Here is an 11,931-nt window from a genome sequence, read left to right on the forward strand (position 1 = left end):
TGGATATGGGCCTCAAATGCCTTATCCACAAAACAAGGGAGCTACACTGGGGGTCTCCCAAGGGCCTTCACAGCTCTAAACCTCTGGTTCTTTCATTTTCTGGATGCTCCTAGAGCTTCCTCTCCATTCTACAGTTGGAGGAACATGAAGAACCAGTGATAGGTACAGGTGCTCACTGGATGTCACAGTGTGTGGTTGAACATGGCACTCCAAAAGCCTTGCCAAGGGCTTTTCCCACTAGGAAATCTCAAGCACTTCAGGCTTTCAACCGAAATTTCCATTGGTTCAATTTCTATCTTTCGGTTGTGTTTTGTCAGTTAGTTCAAAAACAAATATTTGCTGGCGCCATCTTGGATGTTAGGAACATGGCCCTAGGTATTGTCAAGTCAAATTAAGAAGCCTTTTGTCATCCTTACTACAGGCACTATGCCAAGTGTGGGGGATACAAAGAAAGGCAAAAAAAAAAAAAAAAAAAAAAACCAACATGGTTCCTGCCCTTAGGGAGCTCACATTCTGAGACAGAACCCAAACAATCTACAAGCTATACACATATGCAAGAGAAAAATTGGAGATAACCAACAGAGGGAAGGCCCTCACAGCAAGATGGCTGGGGAAAGGTATCAGAAGAGAAGTATCCTGGAGTTGTGCGGGTGCGGTTGTAACAACTCCTCGGAACACTGCCTTTGGAATAGATGATCCCAATTCACACCCCCGCTCCAAGACTGAACAGTGTGGGACCCTGCATTGGTCACTTCCCACCTTTTAATTTCTTCACTTGTACAATAAGAGAACTCCATCATTGCCTTCCAGCTCCACATCTGTGATGAGTGATGGAACGCTAACTCGGGACAAACAGGCTGGTTCTGGGATGAGAAGGAACCAGGAGGTGGGAGATAGAACAGATTTAAAGGATCTGGGATTTGGGGGACGTGGGTGCCCTTGCATCGGCAAAATCAAGCACAACCCCCCTCCCCCAGCTTAATTTGTGAGTTGTCAAAGGGGAGAAGGAAGGGGAAGGAGATTAAGAAGGATTAGAAAAGCAAGAAGCAGCAGCTGTCTGACTTTCTGGTCTGTCCGAGCTTGGATGGGCTGTCTCGGCCAACAGTCACCCACCTGCCATCTCCAAGTCGCTCCCCCTGGTTTAGGAGCTATCACAGCTTGTACCTTCTTGGCTATACCCTGAGAGCCACAAGGAGGCAGCGGATATGGACTTCAGTAGAAGCAGAAGAACATGGCGGAAACGGGCCTGGTCAACTGGTAGAAGAAGGGGCAGAATGTTTTCCCCGCTTCCCAGCTGCCGACAACCAAGGAAGGCCCACAAGAGAAAAGGCGAAGGTGGGATGCTCCGGGGACGAGCCCCAGCAGCATCACTCCGGCTGGACCAGAGGGAAGAGGGGCTGGAGAAAAAAAGGCAGCCGGGGAGGAGAGGGAGGGTTCCCACGAGCACAAAGAAGAGGCGAGCCGGGAGTACGAGTCATTACACGGCCTAGAAGTGGGAGGGCCGGAGGGGAGGCCCAGGACCACCCCAGGAAGGCAAGCGGGGCCAAGGGCCACGTAAAGCTCAGCTTCTTGGAAGCCAGGCCCGTCCCATGTATCGCTTACCACAGGGTTCGTCTTATTACCACTAACCGACTCTCAGTCTGAGCCATGAGCCATGAACATGCTCAAATGCCCAGTGAATGCTTTCTTATGGAACCTTTCGGCATTTGGAGAGAAGGGACGGAGAAATATAAGCCTTCTGGGAAAGGAAGACACTTGCTGAGCTAGACAAACACAACTCCCATGCATTCACTCTACACTGTCGATCTCTTGCCATGATCAATTTGATCAAGACATAAAGAAGACTCATTTCCTTCAGTTGCTTTTTTAAAAATGAGGATCTTCCTTTCACATCTTCAATATGAACTACTGAAAAGGCAGGAGGTGACATAATGCCTCTGGGAAAATACAGAGTATTTTCTAACCTAGGATCAGATGAAAATCAAAGGAGGCTCCCCTGCGGCCTTGGTTCTTCTACAAGATTGACCCCTGGGTTCACTCCTGTCCAACTATCTTTTAAGCCCCTGCTCCCATGGATGAGACAGCCCTTCCTCCTTCTCCTCACTTGGAACTTTATAGAATATAAAACAAATATGGAAACTGTATATTGAAGGAATTAATCCATTTATTTGCCGAGACTGGACCCAATGCAATAATTCTTTGCTTCTAATAATCTGGGTTTTGGGGCCTGAAGAGAATTTAGACTCCCAGGTCTGTCTTTGGACCATCCTCTACCTTTTCTCTCTTCAGTGGCTTCCGTTCTCCATTCCCTGCCCACATCCAGGGAGAGAAGAGGAGGGGAGGGGAGGGTGAAGGAGGAAATCCCCAAGGGCTCTCTCTGCCCAGGTGAGGCGCTTCAGCCGGTAACCAACAATCACATCTCCTTCATACATCAAAGTGTTAGGTTTTGAGATGAAACCTAGAGAAAAAAGCAGGGGCTTGGGACCTAATCATTGCTCAACCAGAGTACTGCAAGATGAGCTGGAGGCTGCCCAGAGGGAGACCTCACTGCAGTGATCTCCACCAACTGCCCCAGGATTTCCCACCAAGACTAAAATGAAGTCGTTTCTGGGCCCTGCAGCTCCCCAATGGACTCTGCCACCTAAGAAGCTGCTTCTTTTACTTTTACAGAAAGCACACAAGTCAGAGATGTCTGTTTTTGCTCCTTCCCCAATGTTCTGAATAAGCAGCCAGTTTAAAGATGTGCTTTCGTCACTGTATGCATCCACCTTCCCCAGTGGATTTTCTTCCATGCAGCAGAGACCCAGGTGACACTGATAAACACCAACCAATCCACCTGGGCCATGTGGGGAAGGAGGAGTCATGCTCACCCGTTCCCCAAATGGAGGTGGAGTTCTAGGCCCAGAAAGGAGATGAGCCCCTGAGTTTCTGCGGCCCCCAAAAGATGTAGGAACAGGACAAGCAGAATCAGTGGTCCACTAAGACTGTGCTGCATGGCAACCTTTTAACTCCCACTAAAGCTTTCCCCGCCTTTGGTAACAAGCAGGAAAGCAGGTGCCCTGGGATAAAGTTACCTGTATCCAGGCTGTTCTCGCCTAAGTCTGTGGCTCTGTTTCCAGGGCTAACTCCCAGATTAGTATTTTCCAAAGGATCAGATGAAAACCCCTGTGACCTCGGTTCTTTTACAAGCCTGACCCCTAGACTCCCTCCTGCTCAAATATCTTTTAAGCCCTTGCTCCCCCAGACTAGACGGTCCTTCCTCCTCCTTCTCACCTGGAACCCTTGGGGAGCAGAAAGAGCAGAAAACTAGGTTTTAAATCCTGATCCTGACGCTTACTACTAGCACGCCTGGCGTGGGTGAGTCACCACTTTCATGGATCAGGTTCTGACTCTATAAGGAGAAAGCTGAAATAGGACCCTTCAGACACCAAATCAATGATGCTAGGATACCTGCTGGGGAAATCCATGGGCAATCAACAACATCCCTCGGATGCTGGTCTCCCGGGAGACGGGGATTAATGAATAAATGAATAAAAATATATGCATTAAGCTCCTTCCAGGTGCCAAGCCCTGTGCTGAGCATTAAGGATACATGAGGGGGAGGGGGGGGGGGAAGAGGAAGAAAAAAGATGGTCTCTTCCTTCTAGGAACTCATGTTCTAATTGAGGGAGACAGCAATAGTAGCAGGTTCTCCCACAGAGCCCAGAGATCCCAAGTATATAGCTTGCAGGCAGATGGCAAGGCCTAAGAGAGCCGGGGGTCCACAATGGCACAAACTCCTTTCTAAAGGTTTTTGTTCTTCTTTCCTGCTGCACTAGAACCTATCCAGTTTCTGAGATAACAAATTTCCCTCCTTACTCATAGCCTGGATTGAAGAAAGTCCTTTCCTTTATTTCAACAAACATACTCTCAGAGTTTAAAAAAAACAAAAAAACAACTACTCATTTTACTAGATAATGGTGGGGGGAGTTGAGAGGGGAGAAGATAAAATAAGATAAATTATTGTTACCTTCAGAAAAGCACACAGAGAGTTTGAGTTTAGTTCCAGTTAACCTTGGGCCTCGGGATCAATTCAATACAAGATGACCAAGGAACTATTATAGCAGCCCATGGACTTCCCCAATTGTAGAGCCAGAGGCTCAGACCTCTCCACAGCCTGGACATATCGTACCCCCCAGTTTGGGCTTCTGTTTCTTCATCAATAAAATGAAGGGGGGGGGGGAGAGAGTATGGACTGAAAGATCTCTTGGGTCCCACTGAGCTACAAATCTATGATCTGTTATTTCTCACTTTGTCTGTACCCAAGCATTTTTCTCAAAGGTCTATGGAAATCCCTGTGTTTTGCCTCAGTACCACCCACCCCTGCAGGATTCTACGTGAGAAGGGAACATTAAGAACATTCTCTGGCATATAAGAAACCCCGAAATGTGCTACTGGATGGAAAAGACTGAGGGAGAGCTCACTGTAAGCTTTCTAAGGGGAGAAGCTAGCTGTAACCAGACACAGACAAACCCATCAGCATCCACCAAGTTCCCACAAAGCTGACGGGGCCCTAATTAATAGCGCTTGTTGATAGTAACTATAAGGCTATCACTAAGCATCCTTTATTGGGTCTGTTTTCTCAAGAGGCTCAAAGAGAAGGAAAAGGAGGATTCCTGATGATTTGGAGCAAAAGGCTCTTGTCAATGGGATGCCATGCTTTGTATCATCAATGCGAGGGATCTGGGCCACCCAAAGCTGAAGAATGTATCTGAATCTTCCTGGAAAACTCATCTCTTCTCCCTCTCCCCTCCCCCCAATCACTAAAAAGGGCAAAATTCACAGGAATCATAAGAACTTAGTGTTTCCACTTTACTGGAATGGAGCGGATGCCCCCAGGGGTTTATCATGTCTTATAAATTAGTGGGGAGCTTAGCCCTTTCTATTATGTGGCATTTTTTTTCCCCTTAACAAAAATTCACAGGGAATGGTGAACAATCAGTATTTAATAAATGCTTGTGGATTGACTGGATTACAGATTTAGAACCAGAAATGAGCTTAGAGATCATTTTACAGAAGAGGAAGTTCAAAAAGGTTTAGTGACTGCTCCAATATCCCTCAGATTATTGCTGCAGTCATTTCTGCAGTAAACTCTCCAATCAGGAATCCAGGGCCTTCAAAGCCAAACCCAGTCCTTCCTTGCACTTTAACCAGCTTCTCTGCCATATTTTGCTGCTCCCAGTGAGCAAGAGAAACATAAAAACTGGCTAAAGAAAATGGGAAATTTTGTCCTGGAGAAGGGAGGACTATAGGAGACTCAACAGCTATCTGTTAGTATGTAAAGAGCTGTCTTGTGAAATTAGAAATTATAACTGCAAGGGCAGGCCTCAGACCTGTGGATCCAAGTTCCAGGGAGACAGATTTCAACTAAAAATTGGAGCTTTCCAAAAGAGGAATGGGCCATCTCGTGCTCAAATGGCTTCCCAGAACCGGGGCTCAGAGAATCCATGTTAAAGGTTGGGAAATAACACAGAGATGCTCTAGTCCAGTCCATTCATTTTCCCCTCACAGGGGAGGGAAATGATTACTAGTGGAGGACATCATAAAACGATTTTCACAGAGTAATGTGGGGGCTAAGCCGGGGGACTTCTATGAGCCCTTCCAATGGAACTAGACCTGAAAATATCACCAAGAAGGTTCCACTCCTAGAACATCCCTGTTTCATCCAGAGACAGGAACATACCCATGGCCAAAGAATAAAGTCAGGTGATTTGGAAACTAATCAATGACGCAGCCTCCAAAGCCTACAGCTTCCATTCCCCAAACCCCCCACTGGCAGGCAATTCTGCCTGCGGTTCAAAGCTCATCCAGGAGGCTGGGAGTGGGGGCGGGGACAAACACGTATATTCATTAATTTAATTACAAAGGTTTGGGGAGATAATGCTATTCAATGCACACACACAAGCAAACTAAAACACTAGAACATCAACCTCCAAGAAGTCAAAAGTCAAAAAGTCGGTGCTCATTAGAACTAACACTAACCTTGCCCACAGATGAATCCAATTGACCCTTCCCTAAATCATTACCCTGATCATTACCAGGGACTGTTTCTGCTCTGCCTCAAGCCTCCACATCTCAGAGCCACGGGACAGCACGATAAGTATACAGGTTTTCTCCCCCAACAGAACATTAGCAAGAGGTGTTCACACACACACACACACACACACACACACACACACACACACACACACACACACACACACACACACACACACACACACATCACTGCACACAACAAACACTTAATAAATGCTCCATGAAGGACTGGTGGACCAGTAGTTAGCTCCCACTGCAACCAATACTAAATATGGTAGGAGACGCTGGGCATCTCATAGCTACTCAATCAGCGGTACCACCTGAACGCGAACCGAGGAATTGCAGGAAGACCAGGGAAGAGGGGAAGCTGGAGGGGAAGCTGAAGGAGGAGCAGAAAGGAGGTAGATATTCTATTCATCATAGCCATCATTCCAACCACCTTCATGTTAAACTTCCAGAATGATTCTAAAGGTGGGAAAGGGCTAGAGATGACCTGGAAAAACATCATCTGCTTAGAGTTAAAGCTTTAAGAAGAGCCCAGTTTCTCTGAGAAGGAATAAAAGAATCAAACTGGAGGGATACTGAAAATAGGAAATGCAAGTGTAGCCATGAAGGATCATGGGAACTTAGATGGAAAGGGGAGAAAATGTTAATGGTTCTATTTGTTTGCTTTTTCTTTCTTGTGGTTCTCCCCCCCCCCACCCCTCCCGGTCTGATTTTTCTTGCACATGACAAATAGGGAAATAATTTTTAAAAGAACTGCACATATTTAACCTACATCCAATTACTTGCTGTCTTTGAGAGGGGGAAGGTAAAGGGAGGAACAAAAAATCTGCAACCCAAATTCTTATAAAAATGAATACTGAAAACTATCTTTACATGTATTTGGAAAAATAAAACACTATTGAGAACCAAAGGCAGGACCACAATAGAGAATTTCTCTCTTTCCTAACCCAAGCTCCATAGTCTTAAAAAGCTGAAATATTATTATGCTAGAAAACATCCCTTTTAGATTGCTCTAAAATGATAGATGCTAAGAGCTGGAAGGGGCCTTGGAGGTCCCCTGATCCAAATTCCTCACTTGACCATAAGGAGACTAAGGCCCAGAGGTGAAATGGGTTCTAAGCTAGGAAGTGGAAGGGCAGGAATCTAAAGCTACCTTTCTGACGCCAAACCAGCCTTTTAATAAAGAGCATTTCCACTGTAAATAGACTTATGAGATAGACTCTTTAGTGAAGGAAGGTTCCATCCTCCCATGAACCTCACTATGATCTCACTGACACAGTATTCATTGCAAGGACACCAATCCCAGTTCAACTAGGCCCGCATCCTTTGGGTGACCCTTATTCATGTTCCTCTCGCCTTTCTCAGGGTTGGTTCCCCTTCTGCTCCTTGACCTTGCTTCTGTGGACTTCTATGCTTATGAAGCGCCATAGCCTTCTCAAGCCTGCTATGACTATTTCCAATGGCTTTTAGAAGACCTTCAATATGATTCTTTCCAGGCTGTCAGTTGCCATGACTTGTAGCCACAAAATGGCACTGGAAGATCTCGGTGTTAAACAAAAATGGGCCACCATTCCAGGGAGAAATTCTGGGGTCATTAAAAGGACGATTGTAGACAATCCAGAAAGGAAGTCAGGGCAGCTCCAGCTCCTATTCGTGTTCATTAGGGGCCCCAATCACTGTCCATCTGCAGGGTCTGTCCAAGATGGATGCACCCATGGACAAGTTCTAAAGGGTGTCTAGCCACTGCACATTATAGTTCAAACTAGAAAAATCAAACTCGTGGCTTATACCAGATTAAAATGGAATTAGGAAATATTTAACAAAATGAATAAAAACATAATACAACACAGATGACATTAATTTGTGTTTTTCTAAGTTAATATGTCGTTCCCAGGGATCATTTCTATTTGAATTTGCCACCAATGGCCTTAACATAAAGCTTGATTAATCTGGAATCCACAGACCTTCAAGGATTCTAAGGACAGATTTCAGAGGTTCTTTTATCTTGGTTGAAAAAAAAAAAGTTTTACATTTTTATCTCTTTCTATTGTTTTCCTTTGTAATCTTGCATACATTATGCCGAAAAGGGGTCCTTAAGCTTCACCCAACAGCCAAAGAGATTCAGGACACAAAAAAAGTTCACAACCCCTATACTAGACAATAATCATCCTTCAACCACTTGATTTTTTCAGTTATCGGAAAGAAAGCCAAACTCTTGACTGATTCTAGATCTCAGTGCACCAAACCATTGGCCCAAATTCACCCAATTTCACCCTCACCCTCAGGAGGGCCTGGTGCTGGATCTTTCCCACTACACCAGCAAACACATTTCTGGCAAGCATCCGTCTCCCCATTTTATGGCTCGATTGGTACTAAGGACAAGAAGGATGTGAAACAAAGTTATTAACTCTGGGGTGAAGGCTTTCAAAGACTACTGCTCACATATGCAGGATACCTTCCTCCTTGGAGGATATGGTGCTTTACTTTATCAACTCTTTTAATTTTTTTTGAAATCAAGCAACAATGTGCTTACATTGGGACCTTGAATTGCTACATTCTCCAGTTGAGTGTACAACAGTAAAAATGGGGCTGCAGTACATGGTTTGTCTGTTCTAAAGCCTTCATTAAAGTGCCCTCAACATCTGTAGAGCTTATTCTCCTATGGAGGTGTGCCTGTCTATGTGTGTGCCCCATGCTCCAAAAGGAGTGGAAATAAAGTGAAGATGGATACTCAAAAAGCAAAGCTCAGCGACGGACTATAAAGGGCATCACCATTTAACCAATCCAAGAACTCAAGATTTGACATTCAAGGTGTGGGAGGATATGTTTTCACACAAAATCAGATATAAGTCTAATAAAGAAAAACAATAAGCTCCTGAAATTACCCCAGGCAATCCGGTTCCTGGAGAATGCTGGGTTGGAGTCGGAGAACCTAAGTTCAAATCCCAGTTCTCCACCTCTTATTACCCGCGTGACCTTGACCAAGTGCCTTTCCTGGAATTCACCTTCCTTTTTTGTAAAGACGATCTTTAGGGTCCCTCTCAGCTCTAAATGTGAGTTCTGAGCGGTGATCCGACACCTACTAGCCAACCCTTCTTCACGTTATTTGGCCTTGCTGATTATTAATTTCAACTGGAAAATGACTTTGCTTTATTTTAATGGATACCCGCCCCACCTAGAAACTTCCTATGGTTCCCTGAATTTCAAAGGAAAGAAGGAAGAAAACCATAAAGTTAAGATCCGGATAATTACTGCTAATGTGTTTTCTGGGTGTCAAAGGTCCAATTTCAATTCTGTTGAATCAATATTCCCTTGGTACCTGCTCCACAGAAGGCCCAGGACAAAGTAGCCCTGCGGACATAGAGATAACGTCTAAAAACCCCTTCATGAAGGTTCAGTAGGAGGGGAAAACCCAGGATATAACTGCTTCAGGAAGCTCTAGATAATAGGGCAAAGGACAAGATGCAAACAAAATCCTGGGAGGTTCCAGGAAGATACTCAATCTCGGAAGGGGATAAGGGAAAATCTTGCAAAACGCAGTGGGACCAGAAGGGTGGGATTCTCCTACTTGGTACTGAGGGGTACTGAAGGACATCCCCAGGGGGAAAATTTACTCTTTGCAGTCAGAAAATAGGAAAGGCCGGGTCTAAAACTACAGGGCTGACTGGAAGCAAGGGTCCCGTAGGGCCTCCCCTTTCATTGCTTTTCATCTTATCTCACACATCTCTTGATATTTTTCTCCGGGAGAATGTGCTCCCGGTGAGAAGGAATGTTTGTACACAGCAAGTGGTTAATAAATGCTCGTTAGCGGCTATCGTCCCTCTGCCTCTCGCTTAAGGGGGCAGGGACAAGACCCGAGTTCGGACCCTCTGCTCCTCATCATTTGTAACTTTCCTGGCTCTCACGGCGCTTTCATAAGCAAGAGGCCCTGGACCCTCACGATTGCCACGGGCGATCTCGGCGGTTTCACGCCTCACGGTTCCGGGAAGAGGCCCACAGACCCCGACACCCCGGGACCACTCACGCCCCAGACCCTGAGGCGCTGACCGGCCCTTCTCCCCCGGGGGGTCGGCGGGCGGGTCCGGGCCAGGCAGGAGGCGTCGGCGGCCCGCGTCGGGCCCTCCCGGCCGGAGTGACCTTGGTCGAGTCCCGCTACGGGCGGCCTCGGTGACCCGGCCTGTAGAGCCGGGGGGCGGGCGGAGGATCCCCGGCGGCGAGTCCCTCGGGGCGTGGGGGGCTGTTTCGCGGGGCGGCGGCGGGGGGGCTCGGAGCAGGGCAGCCGCTCCCCGGAGCCGGGGAAGCAGGGGAGGGGGCGCGGGGCGAGCCGGGGGGCGGGGAGGGGGAGCTGCCGTTCTGGCTGCGAGAGGCGAAGGCGCCCGCACTGGGGGAGCGGGGGGGGGGGGGGATGGAAGGGCCGGAGCGTGCAACATGCACCCAGGTAACGGGGAGGAGAGCTTCCGCGGGGCGCGCACGGCGGGGGCAGGGGAGGAGGGCCCCGCGTGCAGGAGGGAGGCCACCTGCACGGGGGCGGGGGGGCGCCTCGGGTCCGCAGGGGGCGATGCGCCACGGGCCCGGCCCGCGCGGGGAGGGGGCCCGCGCGGGGAGGGGGCCCGCGCGGGGAGGGGGCCCGCGCCGGCTTTACCTCTTCGCTGTACTCCCGCAGGACCTTCTCGATGGCGCCCGCGTCGCCCCCCCGCAAAGTGTTCAGCGCCCCCTCCGCATCCATGGCCGCAGGTGCGGGGCGCCGCGTGCTGCTCGGGCTCCGGGTCAACGCCTCGCGCCCCCTCCCTCCCTCTCGGGCCGCTCTCTCGCCCGCTCTCTCCCCCTCCCTCCCACCAGCCAGCCTCCGCCTGGCTCGGACTGACGTCACCGCTCTCACCTCTCACCCCGGTGACGTCAAAGTCCCCATGGCAACCGCCGCGCTGCGCCGCGCCCGCCCGCCGAGGGAGAAGGAGGGCGGCGTTCGCTACGGGGATTGGCTGCGCGCCGGGGGTGGAGCCCCGGGCGAGGCATCTCCCTTGGCTGGGCAGGAGCAAAACGGGTCGCGGACAGAACGCAGAAGGCGGAGTCTCCGCCTCAGCGCCTCTTCCCCGCTGTTCCGCTCTTCCTACCTGGGCCGGCAGGCCCCGAACAGTTTTTACCCGTTGCCGCGGCTTCGCTGGACTACTTCTCCCAGCATGCCGCGGGGCAGACCTGTCGCGTTCTTCCGCCTCTGCCCCGCCTCCCTATCAGCTGTTAGGGCCGAACTACATGCTGGGAGCGGTAGTCGCCTCGCTCCTCGAAGAAGCTTAGCTTTCTCTCCGCCGGGCATGCTGGGAATTGTAGTCTTGCTGGGGGCTTGGTGACCACCTGGGCAGAGGGCGGAGTCCGTGGCATCTTCGGGGTTAGAGAGGCCCGGGAAAACAGCCCCAGAAGGCTTTGGGGACCTCCTTCCCAAACCACTCCAGTCCGCACCGGGGATGGGGCTTTGAGCCAGGGGACAAGCTTCGGGCTGAACTTGTTAGGCCCGGGGTGTTATCAGGACTGATAGCAGGAACTGAGAGCTGGGCAGTACGGGCTGGTCTGAACCGGTTTCTTCCCTTTTTTTTTTTTTTTTTTTTTTTTTTTTTTTAAGCGGCTTCGTTGTCGGAGCAGAACCTTGGATTTGGGGCCCCCGCCACAACCTCTGTAAACCCTAAGGCTCTTGGGCTCCGAGCTGCCTCATCTCCTGCTGGGCCTGTTTCTTCCTTTATAAAACGGGCGAGACTGGAATAGGGGATCTCTGTGGTCGCTTTCAAACGCACCCCAGCCACCCCCTGCTCTAGAAGCTTCAGTGGCTCCCCATTATTCTAGATTAAACTACAAACCCCT

At 49.2% G+C, this 11,931-nt stretch overlaps 1 protein-coding gene across 3 annotated transcripts in view; it reads right to left on the reverse strand.

Annotated features, from left to right (window-relative positions):
* RIC8B (RIC8 guanine nucleotide exchange factor B) overlaps nt 1–10,919 on the reverse strand; it is an 87,623-nt gene extending 76,704 nt beyond the window's left edge. For all 3 annotated transcript variants that reach the window (XM_003771097.3, XM_023504437.2, XM_023504436.2), the window contains exon 1: nt 10,724–10,919. In XM_003771097.3, coding sequence (XP_003771145.2) covers nt 10,724–10,807 — 84 coding nt within the window. In that variant the 5' untranslated portion in view covers nt 10,808–10,919. The remainder of the gene's footprint in view (nt 1–10,723) is intronic.
* Between the last annotated feature and the right edge of the window lie 1,012 nt (nt 10,920–11,931).

Source organism: Sarcophilus harrisii, chromosome 5 (assembly GCF_902635505.1).
Source record: "Sarcophilus harrisii chromosome 5, mSarHar1.11, whole genome shotgun sequence".
NCBI lineage: Eukaryota > Metazoa > Chordata > Mammalia > Dasyuromorphia > Dasyuridae > Sarcophilus > Sarcophilus harrisii.